Source organism: Macaca mulatta, chromosome 3 (genome assembly GCF_049350105.2).
Source record: "Macaca mulatta isolate MMU2019108-1 chromosome 3, T2T-MMU8v2.0, whole genome shotgun sequence".
Lineage (NCBI taxonomy): Eukaryota > Metazoa > Chordata > Mammalia > Primates > Cercopithecidae > Macaca > Macaca mulatta.
In genome coordinates, this window is record NC_133408.1 from 83,803,796 (window position 1) to 83,828,915 (window position 25,120).

General features: G+C 44.9%; 1 protein-coding gene across 28 annotated transcripts in view; it reads right to left on the reverse strand.

Moving 5' to 3' along the window:
• The window catches only part of OGDH (oxoglutarate dehydrogenase), a 474,703-nt gene that overhangs the window by 68,498 nt on the left and 381,085 nt on the right, over positions 1-25,120 (reverse strand). For 4 of the 28 annotated variants that reach the window (XM_077996814.1, XM_015133615.3, XM_015133612.3 and 1 more), the window contains exon 2: positions 10,644-10,892. In XM_077996814.1, coding sequence (XP_077852940.1) covers positions 10,644-10,865 — 222 coding nt within the window. In that variant the 5' untranslated portion in view covers positions 10,866-10,892. Of the gene's footprint in view, positions 1-10,643; positions 10,893-12,311; positions 12,382-12,483; positions 12,651-16,096; positions 16,320-25,120 lie in introns of all 28 variants that reach the window. The other 24 variants (XM_077996817.1, XM_077996809.1, XM_077996824.1 and 21 more) reach the window with 11 other exon arrangements.

The window sequence follows — 25,120 nt, forward strand, 5'->3', positions numbered from 1 at the left end:
GGCCTGCTGACCTGCCACTACAGACTGTTGATACTGAAGCCAGTTAAGAATGGGCTTCTATTTAGGTATTCTTCAATTAAGGAAACCACATGCTCCATTATAGCAATGCTTAGTCATTAAAGGTGACAGAATATTTCTAAACAATCTCTCTTATCTTCTCTCTGTACAGGTATGTAAATAAAACATCAATAAACTTCCAAGATTAGCAAAGAGCAGCTCCTACAGCTCTGCCGTATGGAATCTACTGATATCAGAATGATATTTGCTGGGACTCTGCACTAGATTAAAGGTGGCTGCTCTATCAGGGTCATTATGAAAAGGGCTGTGGAGGGCTGTCCAGTGGCCACGCCTTCTCCTCTCCCCAGACGGATGTCCCTAAGGGCTGTCTGTGACTTGCTCTAACCAAGGTAATGGGGTGGGCAGTAGCAGTGTATGGTCTGGACCTAGGCCTCAAAGGCCCCACAGCCTTTCCTTTCCCTGTCTGGAGCTACTCTGGGACTTTTTGTGCAGGAATTGCTCTGGTCTACTGGAGGATGGCAGGGCCCAGTGAACAGCCAGCACAAACTGCCAGACACATCAGAGGCCTTCATAACTTCTAGCCTGGTGTGAGCCTCAGCTCCACGGGAGCTGGCAGTGGGAGGAGTGGGGAAACCTAGCCAACCCACAAAGTCATGAGACATGCTACACTGGTGCCAAGTTTTGGGATGGTTTGTTATACAAACATTCATGGAAACCAGACTTTTCACTGCATGAAAAGATGATATCCAAGATACTGTGATCACTTTCTCACAGTCTTTCTGACATCCCTCAGGAAATGGGAACACTTAAAACTACCCAGATCTGCACACAATGGCACATGTTATCAACTCTCAGAATTGCAACTCTCAAGGGAGGTGGGGAAGACCCACAGTCTGGGGTCACCTGTGGTCATCTGATTGAGGCCTGCCTCATCTGTCCTCAATAATTATGCAACCCTATTTGGGGGAACCCCCGTTCAGCTATGCAAAGCACCTGCTACAGGGTTTCAGACCGAATACCACGTGAGTGACCACTCAAAGAGAGGGTTCTAAAAGCTATCTCCTCACCTCACGATCCATTCATGGACGTGAAGAGATATGAGAATCCCAAAGCCCTCAAACCTCCCTCCAAGGGAGTCTTGGATGGGGAGGGGAGCCAGAGAACAGTAACCCAGAGACTAAACAGATTATTTTTTAATAACGACTTCATCTGAAAAACTGGCACTAACCTTTCAGTAATTTCTCACTGCCACCCAGCTTCAGACTGTGCGGGGAAGCTGAGCTGCCTCTGACTTACAAAGTATGGCTCTTTCATTTCCTCAAAGGCAAGCACCTGTGGACACCTGTGCTACAGAATGGAACTCACTGGAACAATTTGCTCCTTTTCACTCTTGGAGTCTACTTTCCCATTAAGGTTTTTTTTTTTTTTTTTTGACACGGAGTCTCGCTCTGTCACCCAGGCTGGAATGCTCAATCTTTGCTCACTACAAGCTATGCCTCCCGGGTTCACGCCATTCTCCTGCCTCAGCCTCCCAAGTAGCTGGGACTATAGGCATGCGTCACCACGCCCGGCTATTTTTTGTATTTTTAGTAGAGACGGGGTTTCACCATCTTAGCCAGGATGGTCTCGATCTCCTGACCTCGTGATCTGCCTGCCTTGGGCTTCCAAAATGCTGGGATTACAGGCGTGAGCCACTGTGCCTGGCCCCATTAGGGTATTTTTGATCTCTCTCCCTTTTCCTTTAATTTCTGACATTAAATTAAAAAAATTTTTTTTTTTTTTTGCTTTAAGTACAGTACAAAAGGATAATCATTAAAAACATCCACCAGGCAGATCATGAGGTCAGGAGATTGAGACCATCCTGGCTAACATGGCAAAACCCCATCTCTACTAAAAATACAAAAAATTAGCCGGGCGTGGTGGCACACTCCTGTGGTCCCAGCTACTCGGGAGGCTGAGGCAGGATAATCACTTGAACCTGGGAGGTGGAGGTTGCAGTGAGCCGAGATCATGCCATTGCACTCTAGCCTGGGCGAAACAGAGAGAGTCTGTCTCAAAAAAACAAAAAAACATCCACCAGGCACAGTGGCTCACGCTTTTAATCCCAGCACTTTGGGAGGCCGAGGCAGGGGGACAGCTTGAAGCCAGGAGTTTGAGATCAGCCTGGGCAAAAAAACAAGACCCTGTCTCTACAAAAAAGTTAAAATATTAGTCAGGCATGGTGGTGTGCACCTGTAGTCCCAGCTATTCAGGAAGCTGAGGCGTGGAGGAGTGGTGGGGGAGTGGATCACTTGAGCCCAGAAGTTTGAGGCTGCTATCATGGTGCCACTGCACTCCAGTATGGGTAAAGGAGACCCTATCTCAAAAAGAAAAGCTCCAAAAGATGCAGTGATCCTCATGTGGAGTAGCCTCTCTCCTCCCACCAGCCTCAGTGACCTTGTATGCCTGCTGTCCTGGCCTCAGTCCCTCCTGCTCTTGGGGATCCCAACTCCTCCTGCACCACATCCTCAAACTTGCTCTCCTTCTACCTGCTGAGGGGTCCACGCTCCCACAGCACATAACAAAATCAACAAACACCTCTTGGTTTGATCTTGGAACCTCTCCATTTACTTCATAACCCAAACTTTTGCTCTTTTCTTGCTGCATCTGGCTCCTGGCCCTGAAGTCTGCGTCCATCACCCTGCTGAGTGACTGTGAGCCCCTGTTGGGCTCCTTCACAGCACAGCATAATGTACTTCCCTTCAGAAGCTCAGTAGGTTCTATTAGAATTTTAACTGTTTTTTGTTTTTTTCATTTTTAAGGGCCGGCGGGGAGAGTGAGAAAGGAGAGACAAAGGAAAGAGAGAAGGGGGTGGCGGGGGGGACAGAGAGAGAAGAGAGAGGTAGAATTTTAACTGTTGTTCAAACTTATTTAATCATCCGGCTAGGATGACAGGGCAAGACTGCTTGCAGCCGCCACTCAGCACAGTCTTCGAACACAGCTGTCATGAGCTGCAAACTACCACACAAGAGAGGGTGCTGCTTCACGCTTCCTGTTGTTTCAAAGAGGTTATAATTTTATCACCCTAAATAAACCATAAATGCAAACTGCTTAAGAGTGAAATACTGTGCTAAAGTTGGAGAAGGCGCAGTCAGTTTAGCTGATTTAACATAAAAAGCCACAAGTGCTGAGATTGCTCTTAACACGTGAAGTTAAAGATTAGCAAGTGGCGGGGGGAGGGTGGGAGAAGAATGAGGGTTGAAAAATTGCTTATTGGGTACAACGTTCATTATCTGGGTGACGGGTATACTAGAAGCCCAGTTCCCACCATTACTTAACCTACCCATGTTACAAACCCACACATGTACCTCCTGAATCTTCAAAAACAAAAAATCATCAAGGGGTAACTTCAAAGCTTGTCGCTGAAACCCCATTTACGTAGACAATGCAGTTTATGTATACAGTCAGCCCTCCATATCTATGGGTTCTGCATCCATGGATTCAACCAAACGTGGATTGAAAACAGTTGGAAAAAAACCGTCTGTACTGAACATGTATACTTTTTTTTTCCTGTTATTATTCTCTAAACCACGGATCCCCAGCCCCCGGGCCATGGACCAGTACTAGTCAGTGGCCTGTTTGGAACTGGGCTGCACAGCAGGAAGTGAGCGGCAAGGGAGCATTACCACCTGAGCTCCGCCTCCTGTCACATCAGTGGGGGCATTAGATTCTCACAGGAGAGCCAACAGGATTGTGAGCTGCGCATGCAAGGGATCTAGGTTCACTCCTTACGAGAATCTAACTAATGCCTGATGATGTGAGGTGGAACAGTTTCACTGCGAAGCCATCCTCCCCTGATCCCTCAGTCCATGGAAAAACTGTCTTCCACGAAACTGGTCCCTAGTGCCAAGAGTTGGGGACTGCTGCCACAACAATGAAGTATAACAACTATTTGCATAGCATTTACCTTGTATTAGGTATTACAAGTAATCTAGAGATGATTTAAAGTATACGGGAGAACGTGCATAGTTTATATTTCATTTTATAGAAGGGACATGAGCATCCTTGGATTTTGGTATCCTCAGTGTGCCCTGGAACCAATCCCCTACAGACACCAAGGAATGACTACATGTATATCTTTTTTTTTTTTTGAGACGGAGTCTTGCTCTGTCGCCCGGGCTGGAGTGCAGTGGCCAGATCTCAGCTCACTGCAAGCTCCGCCTCCCAGGTTTTCGCCATTCTCCTGCCTCAGCCTCCGGTACAGCTGGGACTACAGGCGCCCGCCACATCGCCCAGCTAGTTTTTTGTATTTTTTAGTAGAGGCGGGGTTTCACCGCCTTAGCCAGGATGGTCTCGATCTCCTGACCTCGTGATCCGCCCGTCTCGGCCTCCCAAAGTGCTGGGATTACAGGCTTGAGCCACCGCGCCCAGCCTTGACTACATGTATTTCTGATAAGTCATTCATAAATCAATTACATAAAAGATTAAAATACTCAAAATGTATTCCAACCGCCCAACTGGCATTGCCTAAAATGCCTTGTGAATTACTCCCAGAAATAAATAACTTGAGTGGCACCAAAGTGTTCTGCAGATTTTTCAACACAGCTGTTCCTTGTCACGTGAACACATCAGCTCTCCTTATGAGTACGTCATACTTCCACATACCCACTGTGGGAAGCCCCTTCACTGCACATGCAGCAGCTAGGAGGGTAAATTGGAGCAGGGCTCCTGCCAAGGGAGGAGCCCCAAGCCAGGACAGAACTGTGGGTACCACAGTCCTATTTTTCAAAGTGAGGCCAAGGCAGTTTCAACATTGCAGAGTTGAAAAGGCCGATATCACCCCATAATGGGACAGCGTGTGTATCTGTACTTTTCCTCCACTTAGTTTCACTCATAGAAAATACCAGTACTGTGTTTCATAAGCATGGAAGGAGGAAACAGAACGGTGTCGACAGATGAGCAGCGAGGCCAGACTTAGCAGCGGGCCAACAGCCTGCACCTGTAATCTGAACACATAGAGCCCCTCCCTCCTGCAGCGACCACATGTACACACTTTAGGAGCTGACATGTGAAAAGTACAAGAAGAAAAAACCATCAAGAAATGGGCATCAGGCATGGTGGCTCACACCCATAATCCCAGCACCTCAGGAGGCCTAGGCGGGCGGATCACCTGAGGTCGGGAGTTTAAGACCAGCCTGGACAACATGGTAAAACCCCATCTTTACTGAAAACACAAAAATTAGCCAGGCGTGATGGCGCACGTCTGTAATTCCAGCTAGCTGAGAGACTGAGGTACCAGAATTGCTTGAACCCAGGAAGCGGAGGTTGCAGTGAGCCGAGATTGCGCCACTGTACTCCAGACTGAGCGAGACTCGTCTCAAAAAAACAAAAGAAAAAAGAAATGGGCATCAGTTAACAAGAACAGGGAGGCAGGCTTTAGGGAGATGGGCAGGGCAGAGGAAGGCATAGAGCAGAGGAAGAGCCCGGAGGTACAAAGCAAGCTGTGGGAAAGCCAAATGGCTAAGAGGGCCTAGAAGAAAAGCAGGGCCAATGATGGCGCCCTCAAGGCAGCCGCTGTAGGCACTGTTGGGAGAAGAACAGGCCCCAGCTCCTTCCACTCCCTCAGGACCTAATCCTGGCTCTTCCTCAGCAGGGCCAGAACCTGGCAGATGTATTACAAGGAACTTAACATTATGCTATGGCTATAAGTGGGCACCTGTCCCTACAAAACAAAATGAGACCAACACCCAGACTCATGGGGGCTTAGCAGTTCTTAATTACCTGTTTGTCTTAAACATTATTAACAAGGATAACTTAGCTCTGTGTCTTAAAGACACAAATAAAGGTAAGATGTCACCATTTGATGTGACCTCAAACGTGCTGAGACCCTAATGAGGAAGGCTTCATATGCTGACAGCCCAGGCCACTGCTGAAGCTTCTTAAGAGGGATCAGTGAGGAACACAAATGCCAGACTATAACAGAGACAAAAGTCTAGGATAGAACCAAAGGTAGGAACAAAACGGAGATGGCAGATGGTCCCACCACAGAGACAGACCCAGGTCAGCTAGTTAACCAGATACTGCTCTGGGGAGTGGGTTTAGGGTAAAAAAGGTACTTGCAGCTCTGATTTGCTAAAATATTTTACCACAAATATAATTTTCATAACAGTTAAGCATTTTAAGAGTAAAAGTTTTTTTTAAGAGGCTGGGTGTGGTGGCTCACGTCTGTAATCCCAGAACTTTGGGAGGCCAAGGTGGGAGGATTGCTTGAGCCCAGGAGTTCAAGACCAGTCTGGTTAACATAGAGAGACTCCGTCTCTATTTACATTTTTTTATTTTTTAAAACATTTTCTATTTTATTTTTAATAGAGACAAGGTCTCGCCATGTTGCCCAGGTTGGAGCCTCCCAAAGTGTAAGGATTACAGGCATGACTCCTACTTATGTTAAAAAGTTTTAAATTAAAAAATAAATTAAATTAAAAATAAGGACTACAACAACCAATTATAAAGTATAAAACCAAATGTAAAAAAATAAGTAAAATAAAAATTAAAAAACAAAACAAAACAAATGTAAAAGGACAGCTTTAAGAGAAGAGTAAATATTTAAACATAGACTGAGAAAAAATTATATTAGAGGATTAGCCTGTTAAAGTTTGTTGGGCGTGGTTATGAAAACATTTACTTATCAGTTAGTTACACTGATGCATATATGCCAGAAATGACACAGGTCTGGAATTTGCCTTAAAATACTCCAGTGTCTACTCCTCAAACCCCAAACAAACCAACAAATAAAAAAGTCACTGGGGTAAGGAACAGATTTTTAAAATACCTGCAAAAGGTGGACAGCTGTTGAAGCTGTGTGACCAGTCTCCTCACAAGGTTTATCATCTACTCTTCTCTCTACTGCTATGTATGCTTAGAAACACTGTAACACAGATGTAAAAGTAACAATGGGGCTGGGTGCAGTGGCTCGCACCTATAATCCCAGTACTTTGGGAGGCAGAGGTGGGCAGACTGATTGAGGTCAGGAGTTTGAGACCAGCCTGGCCAACATGGTGAAACCCCGTCTCTACTAAAATACAAAAATTAGCCCGGTGTGGTGGCATGTATCTGTAATCTCGGCTACTCGGGAGACTGAGGCACGAGAATCACTTGAAACAGGAGGTGGAGGTTGCAGTGAGCAGACATCACCTCACTGTACTCCAGTCTGGGCGTGAGTACAGGCTGGGCTGAGTGAGACTCCGTCTCAAAACAAACAAATAAATAAATAAAATAAATAAAAATAAAAATAACAATGGGAAAGTGTGCCAAAGGGCAGGAGGGGAAGATGTTGAGTTTGTTCCTTTTCTGCTGTATATGAGTTTAGTCCTTGCAGGCCCCGTTAAGCTCTCCGAAAATAAGTACGGAATCTGACCTCAGGACATTTCTGATGTTTAAGCAGAAGATGAGATAGATGATCTATCTAAATCCTACAGCACTTCTAATTGTATTATCTCTATTTAAACAATTATTATCTCTATTTAATCTATGTGTTCTAAAATAAGAGCACAAATAAAGTAAAATAGCTCTAAGGCTATGGATCCTAACCTTTCATGGGTGACAGATGCTTTGAAAATTGGACAGAAGTTATGGATTATCTCCCTTGAAAAACATGCACACAGCCAGGCTCTGTGGTTCACGCCTGCACTTTGGGAGGCCAAGGCAGGTGGATCATGAGGTCAGCAGTTCAAGACCAGCCTGACTAACATGGTGAAATCCCGTCTCTATTAAAAATACAAAAATTAGCCAGGCGTGGTGGCACAGGCCTGTAATCTCAGCTACTCAGGAGGCTAAAGGCAGGAGAATCACTTGAGCCTGGGAGGCAGAGGTTGCAGTGAGCCGAGATCGCACCACTGCCCTCCAGCCTGAGTGACAGAGTGAGACTCCGTATCAAAAAAAAAAAAAAAAAAAGGAAAAGAAAAAGAAAGAAAAACATGCACACACCACATACTGGGCCTAATTCAACTTAAAGAGGACCCACCTTGTCGTCTGGGACGGCAGAGGAGTGAAGTCCCTGCCAGATGACAACCGGGATTGCTGGAGGGCACGCCCACTGATTTAACCATCCTGTCCCCTCCCCTCTACAAGCAGGGAGGAGTAGAGCATGCATGAGAGTACCACACGGTGCCCCCTGGAGATTCCTGGCAACAGAAACAGGCATAAAGACATAAAGCCAGCATGCCCCTACAAAAACCATCTTCAAAGGCTTCCAGCAGGAGCAGCTATGATGGCAGCAGGCCCAGTGTCCACAGCACTGTGGCCACACCGCTCACAGAGTGCACCTCTTTATTTTTTTTTTTTTTTGAGACGGAGTCTCGCTCTGTCGCCCAGGCTGGAGTGCAGTGGCCAGATCTCAGCTCACTGCAAGCTCCGCCTCCCGGGTTCCCGCCATTCTCCTGCCTCAGCCTCCCGAGCAGCTGGGACCACAGGCGCCGCCACCTCGCCCGGCTAATTTTTTGTGTTTTTAGTAGAGACGGGGTTTCGCCGTGTTAGCCAGGATGGTCTCGATCTCCTGACCTTGTGATCCGCCCGTCTCGGCCTCCCAAAGTGCTGGGATTACAGGCTTGAGCCACCGCGCCCGGCCCAGAGTGCACCTCTTACCCACGAATCATTGAGGACCCAACCTTCACAAGGACATGCAGTCTCAGCCAGGTGCTCTTCACCTTTCAGACACTAGGCACTGTCATTTAGGAGCTACTGACTCCAAATCCTAACATCACTGAAAACAACTTGGTTGGTTCCAAGAAAAGGTTATGTTTGAGAAAAGGAAGGTAAAAGAATAGGCCTGTGCACATAACAGTCCTTGATTCTGAAACCTCAGGGCTCAGTTTTATTCTAGATATAATCTACAGCTGTAGTCGTGTGTGTGTGTGTGTGTGTGTGTGTGTGTGTGTGTGAAATCTGCCACAATCTGCAACCACAGTCTTCAGTAACATCCATGACATTAAAAGCAGGGGCCAGTTTCACACAGCACTTCTTTTGGGTAATTTGTTTACAGACTAGGGAAATAAACTACAGATTTCTTACAGAAAACCAGGTCTCACCTTGCCCAGGAAGCAATGCTGCTCCTAGGTTGCCATGGAAACGGGGAAGGATTGGGTTAGAGTCCCACCACTGCTGGGCAATAAGGCTGAGACAAAGCGGCATTCCTGAAAAAATGGGACCTGGTGGCCCAGCAGTCACAGGAATATACGCCCCCCTGCACCTTTTTTTTTTTTTTTTTTAATTTTAGAGACAGGCTCTCCCTCTGTTGCCCAGGATGGAGTACAGTGGCACCATCATAGCACACCGTAACCTCGAATTTCTGGGCTTCAGCAATCCTCCCGCCTCGGCCTGTGGAGTAGCTGGAACTGCAGGCATGTGCCACCACACCTAGCTAAATTTAAAAAAAACAATTCCTAAGTGTCACTAATACTTAAAGGGAAAGCTTGTTAACAGGAGCCCAGTGGAAGCAGACTACCTTTTGGCGATAAGCCCCCAAGATTCAAGAGTAGGAAAAAAAGCCAAATTCACAGTGAAGATAAGCAATGTTGGCTAGGCACGGCCTCCTTTCATTCTCCCAACCTCTTACAGATGAGGCACAGGAGCTCAGAAACGCTGGGACCCACCCTCTTATTACTATACTATGCTGCTTTCCCAATTCCTTCAGGAGGCTGGCTGCTTTCCCTGAAAATCAAGGAATGGTTAGCAAAACCTATAAATATTCACTGGCTCAAAATAGAATAAAGGAATTCTGTCACAAGGCATGACTTGGCCAGGCATGGTGGATTATGCCTGTAATCCCAGTACTTTGGGAGGCCAAGATGGGTGGACCACTTAAGGCCAGGGGTTCGAGACCAGCCTGGCCAAGAGAGTAAAATCCCATCTCTACTAAAAATACAAAAACTAGTCAGGCGCGGTGACGTGTGCCTGTAGTCCCAGCTACTCGGGAGGCTGAGGCACAAGAATCTCTTGAACCCAGGAGGCGGAGGTTGCAGCAAGCTGAGATCCACTGCACTCCAGCCTGGACAACAGTGGGACTCTGTCTCAAACAAAACAAAACAAACAAAAACAAAAACAAAACAAACAAAAAAAACAAGACATGACTTACATCAGCAATCATGTGGTGAAAAGTTTAGAAAATGCCCTTATATGTAATACAGAGAAGTTAGAAACAAACAGGAAAAAAATAGGAACATAATGATCTAAAAGGCCATTCATACAGAAATTACATGAGGTGACTAAGGCATGTTACATATGAAAGTATCCTCTCCAGACAGAATGGAGGAGCTTCCTAAGGTCCTGCTCTTTTCCACACACGTTCTTTTTTTCTTCTTTCTTCAGAGGCTTCATCCTGAAGCAGCCCTTGCGGAGATTCTGGAGGGTCACACACATGCTTCTTCACATCCTTGCAGAGTTAAGTGCAATGTCTACCGCTGGACGCCAATCCAGGGACCATGGCTTCTGCTGGGGCCATGCTGGGTCCGATACAGATGTGGTGGTTGGTACGGCGCTTCAGTTGCCTGCCTGCCCGCTGACTCCTCAGGACGCACACACTTACCTGGTGACCAGTCAGGAACAGGCCAACGCACCAACATGAGGTAGACCCACGGCCCTGCGAGCCTTACCTTATGTACACTTTTGGGGTTTTCCAGCCAAGCACAGTACATCTCCTCCACATAGTTCGAACTAGTCCCACTGAGAAAGGGCTCAGCAGCAACAGGTGCAGAATAGCACCGAATCTGTTGAAATGTCCTAGCTGCTGCTGGTCTGTTTTGTGAAAATGTCTTAACAGTCTGGGAAGCCGTCAACGGCCTCAACTTAGCAGCACAAGTCCTTAAATGAAACATTTTTGTCCTGAAGTTTTTCACAACTGCCTGTATAAAAAAAAAAAAAAGAAAAGAAAAGAAAGATTTTAAAAATGAGCATTTAAGACAAGGCTACTAGATCCTGATGCTCTAGAGAAAGGATATTTTTTTTAAAAAAGCTACTAGAAAAAAACAAAAAACAAAAAAACAAAACTTGTTCAACTCTTAACTGTTGAGGAGAAAGACCCTGGCCTATAAATACATTCACAAGAATACTACCTGCTCAGTGCCACCAGTTCATGTGCCTGAGAACACAGCAGAGCCGTGACTGTGTGAAACTCACACACACTCTTGCACCGACTAATACAGGATGCCTGTGCTAGCCCAAGGAAGGTTAGTGTACAGTTGCAAATATTACCATCTTCACTTAAAAATTTAAATCTTGGCCAGACTCAGTGGCTCACGCTTGTAATCCCAGCACTTTGGGAGGCTGAGGCGGGTGGATTATGAGGTCAGGAGATCGAGACCATTCTGGCCAACATGGTGAAACTACATCTCTACTAAAAATACAAAAATTAGTTGGGTGTGGTGGTGCATGCCTGTAGACCCAGCTACTTGGGAGGCTGAGGCAGGAAAACTGCTTGAACCCGGTAGGCGGAGGCTGCAGTGAACTGAGATTGCACCACTGTATTCCAGCCTGGCAACAGAGTGAGGCTCTGTCTCAAAAAAAAATAAATAAATAAAATAAAATCTAGTTTAAGGGCTGAGATGATAAAATATACCATGTTCTTTAAATTTACATATTATATATATAAAACAATTAGAAAAAAGGCAACAAGGATTTAGAATTAGGATTAATTGCAGAATAAGAAAAACATTTCTAATCTGTCCAGAAATTACTGAGTACCTGCTGTACTTACGATATTACGGAACATACAAAGAAATTAGAAAAATACTTTCCTTACTCTCAATTCACCCTTGAGCAGAGGGAAAACAACAGAGAAAAGATTGCAGAGGAAACACTGAGTACTTTAGAGGCGCAGAATATCCAGCAGACCTGTGAAAGGATGGGCTCCATCCAGGTGGGTGCGTCTCAGGGTAAAAGGACATGGATGGGAAGGAGGGAAGAGGAGGCACTGCATGTGGCAGGACCCACAGGCGGAAACAGAGATGGGAAGAGCCAGAATCTCATGGTACTAGGAAGGGTAAGGAAAAGCCACAGAGGGATGTCCAGTGTCCCACCCACCACCTCCTGCACTCAGCCCCCTTTCATAAGCCATGGGGAGCCAGGTCTGAGCAAGGGAGACGTGGGTGGGCCCTGCAAAGATTGAAAAGAGCACATGGAGCAGTTCAATAATGCCTGCCTGCCCTGGGTCCTCCATGGTGAGTAACTCCACACATCTGACTCATGCATAAACCCAGAGGTTCCCTGTAAGGCAGGCATCAGCTCTTTCACTTTACAGATAGCTTCAGGTTCCATTCCCTTACATTTCATCCAAGGTCACAGGCTACTAGCAGCAGAGTCAGGATCCAAGAGGAAAGTTCACAAGGACGCTGCCTGTGGGAAGAAAGGTGCTTGCTGGCCTACATGGTTGCTCATGAATTTGTCTCAAAGCAGGCGCCCGGGTTGTAAAGTTGGAACTAGACCCCGTGTCCACACCTACCCGAAGGAAATCCAAGCTCTGAAACATAGTGTGAATTGTTACATAAAATATCTTCTATATTATTTATTGGAACCTTCCTCTTGGCCCAAATATGCTCAGGATACACATTAGGGACACCGAGAGAGGGCTCAGAGTGTCCTGCATTCATCTCTGGCCTGTTCCACTGAGAAGAGATAGGTCAGCAAGAGGAAACAGCAGAACATATTCTTTAAAAACAAACAACACAAACAAAAACTTGCTCCTTACAAATTAAAGGTAAACAAGCAATATATTCTGGATATAATTAGGGAATGCAATTTTTACTCCTGGGTTTTTACTTTAAAAATCAAAAGTTTTAAGTTAATTCAGTAGTTCTTCCTACCTCCAACTACACTCCAACTTTTTCCACTGATATATTTAAGGGAAACAAGGAGCCCTAACATTGACAGCAAAAATACTACTGTTGCTTCGTTTTATGCTATTTTTTTTTTTTTAAAATTTCTCAGGCTCAAAGGAAAATGCTCATTTTTTTCCTTTAATGTCATTATCTAGGCAACATTAAACACCCAATTGCCTCTGGGTTGGGTTTCTCCCAGAAAACAATAGCATCACCTCATTAACCATCAGTATTCAGTTGCTGCAACAGCCCAATTAACAGGCACCGAACTGACAACTGTAAAACACCAATTTCATCTGTTCTTCCCAAAGTGCCCCCTTCAACATGATCCTGTTTCAGTAAATCATGACATTTTGCTATCCACAATCACTGAATCTGACAAACAGTTAAGTGCTGCCCAGCAGAGCTGCCAGGACAGCTAGATTTTTTTTTTTTGATATGGAGTCTCGCTCTGTAGTCCAGGCTGGAGTACAGTGGCGTGATCTCGGCTCATTGCAACCTCCCCATCCCGGGTTCAAGCAATTCCCCTGCCTCAGCCTCCCGAGTAGCTAGGACTACAGGTGCGTGCTACCACACCTGGCGAATTTTTGTATTTTTAGTAGAGACAGGGTTTCACTATGTTGGCCAGGCTGGTCTCAAACTCCTGACCTTGTTATCTGCCTGCCTCGGCCTCCCAAAGTGCTGATATTATAGGCATGAGCCATCATGCCCAGCTGAGATTTTTAAACTTTCTTTAAGATGACTCATGGGAAGAGGTGCCCTTCAGCAGATGGCTCAACATCCCCAACTCCACCCAGGAACAGCCAGGACAGCTGTTTGCTGTCCACACTCTGACAGACCCACAGAGCCAACACTAACGCAAATTTCCAATTCTGGTAAATACCCATTCTTCACCTTTCTCTCTTACATAAAATGGCATAAGAAGATATTAAAAGCCAAGCACAGTGGTTCATGCCTATAATCCTAGCACTTTGGGATGCCAAGGCTTAAGGACTGTTTGAGGCCAGGAGTTTGAGACCAGCCTGGTAGTGAAACCACGTCTCCACAAAAAATTTAAAAGCTATCAGGGTATGGTGGCACATGTCTGTAGTCCCAGCTACCCAGGAGGATGAGGTGGAAGGATCGCCTGAGCCCAGGAGGTCAGGCTTCAGTGAGCTATGATCGTGCCACTCCACTCCAGCCTGGGTGACAGAGCGAGACCCTATCTCTAAAAAAATAAAAAACAAACAAAATATATTAAATACAAGAAGAAGGAAAACTGCAGGCCAGTCAACATTAGGTCTTGAAATTCAACTTAGAATTCTGTAACTGATACTAAGTCAACTTTAAGAATAGTATGTTATTTGGTAGAGACGTTCAATTGTTTAAAACGCTTTTTCTGAAAGCGCCTCTGAGCTGTCCAAAATATCTAAGTGTTTTGAATTTTGGTTTAAAACAGGAATGTCCAATATTTTGGCTTCCCCGGGCAACACTGGAAGAATTGTCTTGGGCCACACATAAAATACACTAACACTAATGACAACTGATGAGCTTACAAAAAAAAAATTGCAAAAACATCCATAATGTTTTAACAAAGATTGCGAACTTGTGTTGGGCCACATTCAAAACTGTCCTGGGCCACATGGGCTGGAGGTTGGACAAACTTGGTTTAAAAGAATATTTCTACTTAAATGGGTGCCAACTCCATTCGGTGAGGAAAAGAACAGTCTTTTCAAATGAAGGTGCTGGGACAACTAGAGCTCCACGTGTAAAGAAGAATGAAGTCACACAGTCATATACAAAATTCAAAATTGATCAAAGTCTTGAGTGTAAGAGATAAAACTATAAGATACTTAGAAGTTTTATAACTTCCATGAAGTAAATCTCTGTGACCTTGGTTCAAGCAATGGATTCTTAGTTATGACACCACCAGTATAAACAATAAAATAAAACCCACAAATTGGATTTCATCAAAATAAAAAACTTGGCCAGGAGCGGGAGCTCACGCCTGTAATCTCAGCATTTTAGGAGGCTGAGGCAGGTGGATAACTTGAGGTCAGGAATTCGAGACCAGCCTAGCCAACATGGCAAAACCCCATTTCTACTAAAAATACAAAAATTAGCTGGGCGTGGTCATACACGCCTGTAGTCCCAGCTGCTCGGGAGGCTGAGGCAGGAGAATTCCTTGAACCCAAGAGGCAGAGGTTGCAGTGAGCTGAGATCACACCACCACACTCCAGCCTGGTTGACAGAGTGAGACTCTGTCTCAAAATAAGCAAAAAAAAAAAAAAAAATAAAAAACTTCTGTGCTTCAAATAACTTATTAAGAAAGAAATGATATAGATGGGAGAAAATATTTGCAATTATCTGATAAGGAACTTACATACAGAATATATAAAGAACTCTTATAATGCAACAGTAAAAAAAAAAACAACTCCATCAAAAAGTAGGCAAAGGATTTGAATAGACATTTCTCCAAATAAGATATACTAATAGCCAATAAACACATAAAGTTACCACATAACTCAGCAATTCCACTCCTAGATATATAATCAAGATAAATGAAAATGTACGTCCACAAACAACTTGTACACAAATGCCCATAGCAGCATTATTGGTAAAAGTCAAATAGTAGAAACAACTCAAATGTCTATCACTGATGAATGGATAAGCAAAACATGTTATATCTATAGAATATAATAGCATTCTGCAATGAAAACTAAGAAGTGCTGGCGCATGCTCCACCTGGAGGAACCCTGAAAACATTATGCTCAGTAAAAAGAAGCAGATGCAAAAGACATTATGAGTCTATTCCTCTGCTCTCACACAACAATCAACACAGAAGATTTCTGTGACTAAATGTATGAGGAATTCTCCCTACCAATAAGCAATTCAAGTCTGCTGCTACCTACCTGGAGATGGCATCAGATACCACAGGTCAAGAGCTCAATCCCACAAGGCTGCCCCCTATTTCCGATGTAATAGCAAGCCCCCAGTTGTCTTACTTGTACTTCTGGCCAACCAGCTAGAAACTGGAGATCTCATGACCCCCTCCTTTGGTTCAATAAATTTCTAAGAACTCAGGGAAATACTTACTTACATCTACTGTTTTTTTCAAAGAATATAACATAGGATGTGGATTAAGAGTTGCACAAGTCAAGGTGTAGGATGGGATACGGAGTTTCCATACCCTCCCCAGGCATCCCACCCTCCAGGAGTCTCCACATGTTCAGCTATCCAGAAGCTCTCTGTACCCCATTATCTTGGGCCTTTTATGGAGACTTCTTTGGATACACATGACTGAAGCATAGATAACCACGTAGATATGTGATCAGACAAAAAGGGTATGATCTAATACCAACAGACTGAGTGGGGAAACCCAGCCAGGCCTGTTTGTTCAGATTCTTCTTGGTCTCTCTGTGCAGGATTCCTTCCTGTGCGTGTGAGGCAGGACTCCTGAAGTGGGTGTCTTGTGACCTACAATCAGACAAGGTAGGTCAGAGAATTTCTTTATGGCCGGTTCCAAGACAGAACAGTGGGGGAATATTAGAGTATATTTTTAGTTTCTATGGCCTCCCTCGGGGAGAAAAAGCAGCAGGTGAAAGGAGTGCCACAGGCCTGCTTCTGGGGCCTAAAGCACCCCAACATTATAACGAAAGACTGTCTTTCACCTTTATCACTCTGAAGCTGTTTGGAAGCTACTTCAGGAACCAAGGATAAATACTTTAACAAAATACAAGCTTATTTTAGTCACTTAGGAAATAACAAGAGCTATGGGAGTTATAACCAGGAATCATGGACAAAAACCTATATACCTATAATAATATCACATTCCAGAATAGGCAAATCTATACAGAGAGAAAGTAGATTAGTGGTTGCCCGGGGCTGGGGCAGAGGAATGAGAGGAGGATGAGTGACTCAGTGGATACAGGGCTTTCTTTTTGGGAGGAGAGGATGAAAATGCTCTAAAACTAGATTGTATTGATGGTGTCACAATCCTCTAATATACTGAAAAACATTCGCCTTACAATTTAAATGAGTGAATTGTATGGTATGTGAATTACGTCTCAATAAAGTTATTTTTTTAAATGTGTAAGAAAAAATGTAACTGAACTTATCACTGCACATGAAAATGATACAAGTTGTAATTCATTAATTTCAAGATACAAGAATAAACACATACATTTGGGAAAAGTAAGTTGTAAAAAGAAAAAAAGTAAAAACCAAAGGAAAATTAGTTTTCAGGTGTTAAATGCCCTGCCCTTAGGAAATGATATACTTAAATAGGGTTCTGTCTGAAACACGAAGCCTTTGAGGTCTATGCCTTGAATTTCCCCAGTTGGGCAGGAGGCACCCTATCCCAGGGCACAAAGAATGAGGGAAATAAACCGACTACTGACGCCTACCAATATGATGTTGGCTAGGTAGAGGGGTAATTAAAAAGGCAAGACCGAGCAAAAACAGTCTGCTGTTTCTCAGCAAATGAGTCTTTGAGAGAAAAAAAACGACACATCATTATATGATCCTTATACCCTATGAGTGTTAGCTGGCAACCATTTTAAAGGACAACTCATCCACTTTCTTTTTTTCAGTTTCGGACTCAATCTTTCTGATGAATCATGAACACAACATTCGCTACAAACCTATGGCTGTTATCTCATGCCTGCAATTATTTTTTAGTAGTAATACAAAGAACTCATATACAGAGTACAGCTATCAATTCTCCCTTATTGGCTGAAAATCTCAAAGAATTTAGTATCTTTCACTAGTGACACCTCATTACACAAAAGCTGAGGGACAGGGAAGTAGTGAGGATTACTTTTAAACTGTAAAGTTTTTTTCGGTTGCTAGTGGAAACAATTACTGAGCCTGCAAGTACAGAGGCCTCGTGACACCAAGTCACCATGTGAGCTTTCCTGGGCCATAAAGTAGAGACAGTAATTACTCCTAACCTCCTCATAATGTCTTTTTGTAACTGTAACACAAATATGAAAGCACTTTGAAAACTTGAAGATATATCTACGACTAAAGAAATGGTTGGGTATAGTAGCTCATGCCTGTAATCCCAGTACTTTGGGAGGTCAAGGTGGGTGGATCACCTGAGATCAGGAGTTTGAGACCAGCCTGGCCAACATGGTGAAACCCCGCCTCTACTAAAACTACAGAAAAATGAGTTGCATCGCATGGTGGCGGGCGCCTGTAGTCCCAGCTACCTGGGAAGCTGAGGTAGGAGAATCGCTTTAACCTGTGAGGTGGAGGCTGCAGTGAGCTGAGATCTCGCTACTGCACTCCAGCGTGGACGACAGAGTGAGACTCCGTCTCAAAAAAACACACTCTCTCTCTCTCTCTCTCTAAAGAGAGAGAGAGAGAGAGAGAGAGAGAGAGGGATATAGAGAGAGAGAGAGAGAGAGGGAGTGTGTGCAGAAAAGAAAAGGCAAACTAGTGATATAAAAAGTTCCAGTTTCTGGCCGGGCACGGTGGCTCACGCCTGTAATCCCAGCACTTTGGAAGGCCGAGACGGGCGAATCACGAGGTCAGCAGATCGAGACCATCCTGGCTAATACGATGAAACCCCATCTCTACTAAAAATACAAAAAATTAGCCGGGTGTGGTGGCAGGCACCTGTAGTGCCAGCTACTCAGGAGGCTGAGGCAGGAGAATGGCATGAACCCAGGAGGCGGAACTTGTAGTGAGCTGAGATCACGCCACTGCACTCCAGCCTGGGCGACAGACCAAGACTCTGCCTCAAAAAAAAAAAAAAAAAAAAAAAAAGTTCAAGTTTCCAAGATATTTAAACCTAAACATTAGCTAATTTGGAGTGGTGGTCAACTGGTAACTTCCAAAACATTAGTAGGCTGTCTCCATCATTTAGCACAGAAGCTTTTTTAGCTCACCAATCATGGGCCGTCACCACTGGTAGTGACTGACACCTCTCTGATCAGATCCCTGAGTATGCTTCAGTATATAGGTCTGAAGACTGTTCTGCCCCTTCCCCGAGACGTGGTCCCATGGCATCAGAGATGCCCATGATTGAAGTGGTATAAATAGGTTGACAGGGGAGGGTGTACATAAATAGGCACTTTTAAAAGGTATTGATATTAAATCTTTATGGAAAGCAGGACAATTTTTCAACATCTTATTAAAGCATATATAAAAGGTCTATTTCCTGCTAAATATAGCTAAAAACACGAGGTACTACATTTAAGACAAAACAAGACTCTGAAGGGTGGAGAGAAGGAAGCAGACTGGCTAGGAACCAGAGGACCCAAGGAAAGAGGATTGAGTTTTTTGTTGTTGTTGTTGTTGTTTTTATCAGGGTCTTGCTCTGTTGCCCAGGCTAGAGTGTAGTGGCATGATCTGGGCTCACTGCAGCCTGGACCTCCCGGGCTCAAATAATTCTCCTACCTCAGTCCCCCAAGTAGCCAAGACTACCACAGGCACACATGACCATGCGTGGCTAATTTTTGTATTTTTTATAGAGACAGTTTCCCCATGTTGGCCAAGGTGGCCTCGAACTCCTGACCTCAAGTGATCCGCCCATCTTGGACTCCCAAAATGCTAGGATTATAGGTATGAGCCACCACACCTGGCCGAGCACTGAGTCCTTGATTTTCTTTTTGCTTCATATGTCTCAGACCTAGGTACTGGAGAAGCCTACAATCCAGAAATGCCAATAGGTATAGACAAAGAAAACTACAAACAGAAACCTGTTCTCTCGGCCGGGCGCGGTGGCTCACGTCTGTAATCCCAGCACTTTGGGAGGCCGAGGCGGGTGGATCATGAGGTCAGGAGTTCGAGACCATCCTGGCTAACATGGTGAAACCCCGTCTCTACTAAAATTACAAAAAATTAGCCGGGCGTGGTGGCGTGCGCCTGTAGTCCCAGCTACTTGGGAAGCTGAGGCAGGAGAATGGCGTGAACCCGGGAGTCGGAGCGGAGCTTGCAGTGAGCCGAGATTGTGCCACTGCACTCCAGCCTGGGCGACAGAGCGAGACTCCGTCTCAAAAAAAAAAAAAAAAAAAAAAAAAAAAAGAAACCTGTTCTCTCTAGCCAAAGGACCAGGAAAAGAGCAGCAAGATGGAACACTTTTAAAGTTTTAAAGAACAATTGCTCTACTGCAGCCAAACTCCACAGGAAACTTCCTCACTCCACTCAGCTGATGTCAGAATAGAGATCAGGGACTTTCATCCCCACCTGGTGAGTAATGAGTCCTCCGCAACTCACTCCCTGATAAGTCAGTGGAGACCAGGCAGGGAGTCTGGATTTCAATCCCATCCAGCAGTAATGAAGCAGCACCCCTCCCTTCCCAGGCAGAGTGATATCACCAAGGCCTAATGGGGAACTCTTACAGCCATACAGCAGTAACAAGGAATTCCTTCCCCCAGACACCCTACCCAGCAACAATGAGGAAGCAGCCCCTCCCTGCCCCAGCAGAGGAAGCCTGCATTACTTAGAGATTTAAACAAGATCAAGAGTCCATAACATAACACCCAGAATGTCCAGGTTGTAAGTCAAAGATCACTCTTTACATCAAGGGCCAGGATCATCTTGGCTGGGGGTGGTGGCTCACAGCTGTAATCCCAGCACTTCAGGAGGCTGAGGTGGGTGTTATTACTTGAGGTCAGGAATTCAAGACCAGCCTGGCCAACATGGTGAAGCCCCATCTTTACAAAAACACAAAAATTAGCCTGGCATGGTGGCACACGCCTGTAATCCCAGCTACTTGGAAGGCTGAGGCAGGAGAATCTCTTGAACCCGGGAGTTTGCAGTGAGTCGAGACTGCGCCACTGCACTCCTCCAGCCTGGGCGACGGAGAGAAACTTCGTCTCAAAAAAAAAAAAAAAACAAAAAAAGACAATCTACAGACACCAATACCAAGATGACACAGACTTAGAATTATCTGACAAAGATTCTAAAAGAGGCATCCTTAAAATGCTTCCACGAGCAACTATGAACATGCTTGAAACAAATGAAAAAGTTTCAGCAAAGAGAAGATGTAGAGAATAAAATAGACATTTCAGAACTGAAAAATGCACTAAGCAAAAGAAAAAAAACTTAAGCATGGGTTAAATGGCAGAATAAAGAAGACAGAGGAAATCACTGAACTTGAAGACAGAACAAGGCCTCAGGAAAATAACAAAAGATCTAATATTTATGTCATCGGAGTCCCAGACGAAGGCATAAGAAGGGGCTGGAAAAACATTCAAAGAAATAATGGCTACAAATCTCCCAAATTTGGCAAAAAGGCATAAAGAACCCCATGCAGAATAAACCCAAATAAATGCACACCAAGACACATCATAAACAAATTCAGAAAACTCGATACAACCCCCCCCAAAAACAACAACAACAAAAAAAACCTTGAAGGAAGCCAGAGAGAAATAGTGCATTATATACAAGAAAAGAAAAGAAAAAAAAAAATGCCTGTAATCCCAGCACTTTGGGAGGCTGAGGCAGGCAGTTCACCCCAGGTTGGGAGTTTGAGACCAGCCTGACCAACATGGAGAAACCCTGTCTCAACTAAAAATACAAAATTAGCCGGGCGTGGCAGCGCATGCCTGTAATCTCAGCTATTTGGGAGGCTGAGGCAGGAGAATCACTTGAACCCGGGAGGTGGAGGTTGCAGTGAGCTCAGATCATGCCATGGCACTCCAGCTTGCACAGCAACAGCAAAACTCCATCCCCCCTAAAAAAAAAAAAAGACAGGGCCGGGCGCGGTGGCTCACGCCTGTAATCCCAGCACTTTGGGAGGCTGAGGCGGGCGGATCACAAGGTCAGGAGATTGAGACCACGGTGAAACCCCGTCTCTACTAAAAATACAAAAAAATTAGCCAGGCGCGGTGGCGGGTGCCTGTAGTCCCAGCTACTCAGGAGGCTGAGGCAGGAGAATGGCGTGAACCCGGGAGGCGGAACTTGCAGTGAGCCGAGATCGCGCCACTGCACTCCAGCCTGGGCAACAAAGCGAGACTCTGTCCCCCCAAAAAAAAAAAAGACAGGTGGCTGGGCCCGGTGGCTCACACCTGTTATCCCAGCATTTTGGGAGGCAGATGCGGGCAGATGACTTGAAGTCAGGAGTTTGAGACCAGCCTGGCTAACATGGTGAAACCCCATCTCAACTAAAAAAATAAAAATTCGCCAGGTGTGGTGGCAGGCACCTATAGTCCCAGTTACTCAGGAGGCTGAGGTGCAAGAATAACATGAATCTGGGAGGTGGAGGTTGCAGTGAGCTGAGATCACAACACTGCATTCCAGCCTGGGCGACAAAGTGAGACTGTCTCAAAAAACAAAAACAAAAACAAGCCAGGCGCAGTGGCTCACGCCTGTAATCCCAGCACTTTGGGAGGCCGAGGTGAGTGGATCACAAGGTCAGGAGATCGAGACCATCCTGGCTAACATGGTGAAACCCTGTCTCTACTAAAAACACAAAAAAATTAGCTGGGCGTGGTGGCACGCACCTACAGTCCCAGCTACTCAGGAGGCTGAAGCAGGAGAATCACTTGAACCCGGGAGGCGGAGGTTGCAGTGAGCTGAGATCGCACCACTGCACTCCAGCCTGGGCGACAGAGTGAGACTCCATCTCAAAAAAACAAAACAAAACAAAAAAAACAGCCAGGCATGGTGGCACGTGCCTGCAGTCCCAGCTACTCAGGAGGCTGAAATGGGAGGATTGCTTGAGCCTGGAAGGTAGAAGCTGCAGTGAGCTGTGATTATGCCACTCTACTCTAGCCTGGTGACAGAGTGAGACCTTGTCTCAAAAATAATAAATAAATATAATAAAGAAAGGTGGCTGGGCGTGGTGGCTCACGCCTGTAATCCCAGCACTTTGGGAGGCTGAGGGGGTGTCAATCACGAGGTCAGGAGACCCAGACCATCCTGGCTAACACAGTAAAAGCCAGTCTCTACTAAAAATACAAAAAAAATTAGCCGGGGGTGGTGGCACGTGGCTGTAGTCCCAGCTACTTGGGAGGCTGAAAAAGAAGAATCGCTTGAACCCAGGAGGCGGAGGTTGCAGTGAGCCAAGATCGCACCACTGCACTCCAGCCTGGGCAACAGAGCGAGACTCCGTCTCAAACAAACAAAGATGAAAATATCTGCAAACTACATATCCAACAAAGCGCTGGTATCTAGGATACATTAGAAATTCTCAAAACTCAACAGTTAACAAAAACTGAACAATCTAATTACAAAATGGACAAAATATATGAACAGACATTTCACCCAAGAGTATACAGGGGCCAGGTATGGTGGCTCATGCCTGAAATCCTAGCACTTTGGGAGGCCAAGACAGGAGGATCAGTTTATCCCAGGAGTTCAAGACCAGCCTGGGCAACATAGCAAGATCCTATCTTTTCCAAGAAAAGAGAGAATAGACAGATGTCAAATAAGCACATGAAAAGATGTTCAACATCATTAGCCATCAGAAAAATGCCCATTACAACCACAAAGAGACATTACTACACATCTATGGAATGGCTATAATAAAAAAAGTAACATCACCAAACGCTGGCAAGTATGTGGAGAAACAAGATCATACAGTGCCAGTGTGAATGCAAAATAGTACAATCTCTCTGGAAAACAGTTTGGCTGTTTGTTAATAACTAAACATGCACTACGACTTATGACTTAGTGATTGTATTCCTGGGCATTTATCTTGGAGAAATGTCAATTCATGTTCACATAAAAACCTGTACATGAAGGTTTGTAGCAGCTTTATTTGTAATAGCCACAGAATGGAAACAGTAAAGATGTCTTTTAATGGATAAATAAACCAACGGTGGTACATCCATAGCCCAGCTTCAATAAAAAGGAATGAAGTACTTTTCTTTTTTTTTTTTTTTTTTTTTTGAGACAGGTTCTCACTCTGTCACTCACGCTGGAGTGCAGTGACGCGATCGTGGCTCACTGCAGCCACTACAGCACAGGCTCAAGCGATCCTCCCACCTCAGCTTCCTGAGTAGCTGGGATTACAGGAACGCACCACTGCATCTGGCTATTTTTTTCTTTTTTTTTTTTGTAGAGATGAGGTCTCACTATGTTCCTCAGACTGGTCTTGAACTTCTGGGCTCAAGTGATCTGCCTGCCTCAGCCTCCCAAAGTTGCTGGGATTACAGGCGTGAGACACTGTGCCTGGCCAAGGAATGAACTACTGGTACACGCAACAACCTGGATGATTCTCCAGGGAATTAATCTGAGTGGAAAAAACCAATCCCAAAAGGCTCTATGAATCCCTTTATTTGGCATTCTTAATATGCCAAAATTAGGGAAATGGAGAACAGATCAATGGTTGTCAGGAGTTGAAAGACTGGGAATGGGAGGGATGTGGGTGTGGCTATAAAAAAGCAATGGAAGGGATCCTTGTGATGATGGGAATATTCTGTATCTTGAATTTTACTAATGTCAACATCTGGTTGTGATATTTACTACAGTTCTGCACAATGTTAGAGAAGTGGGAAAGGAACACAGGATCTCTCTGTACTATTTGACTGCATAGAATAAATTTTTATGTACAATTTCTTAAAATTTTACTGTTCTTAAATTTATCAATAATTTGTACAATGATCTCAAAATAAAAATTACCTAAAAATCTAAAAAGTAGATGATACTGTAGTTTTCTCTTTCCTTTTTTTTTTTGACCTGGAGTCTCCCTTTGTCACCCAGGCTGTAGTGCAGTGGCGTGATCTCGGTTCACTGCAACCTCTGCCTCCTGTGTTCAAGTGATTCTCCTGCCTCAGCCTCCCGCTGAGACTACCGGCCCACGCCACCACGCCCTGCTAACTTTTGTATTTTTAGTAGAAACGGGGTTTCACCACGTTGGCCAGGCTGGTCTCAAACTCCTGACCTCAGGGGATCCACCTGTCTTGGCCTCCCAAAGTGCTAGGATTATAGGTGTGAGCCACTGCGCCTGGTTTGTTTTTTTTGTTGAGACAGGATCTCACTGTGTCACCCAGGCTGGAGTGTAGTGGTGCAATAATGGCTCACTGCAGCTTGGACCTCCCCTGGCTCATGCCATCCTCCAACCTCAGCCTCCTGAGTAGTTGGGACTACAGGTATATGCGGTATATGCCACCATACCCTGAGAATTTTATTTTTGGTAAATGCAGGGTATCACTTAGGTTGCTAAGGGTGGTGTCCTTGAACTCTTGAGCTCAATCGATATTCCTTCCACAGTCTCCCAAAGTGCTGGGATTACAAACGTGACCCACCACGACTGGCTGAAATTGTGCACGTCAAATGGGTGAACTGCATGGTATGTGAATTTTATCCCAATAAAGATATTA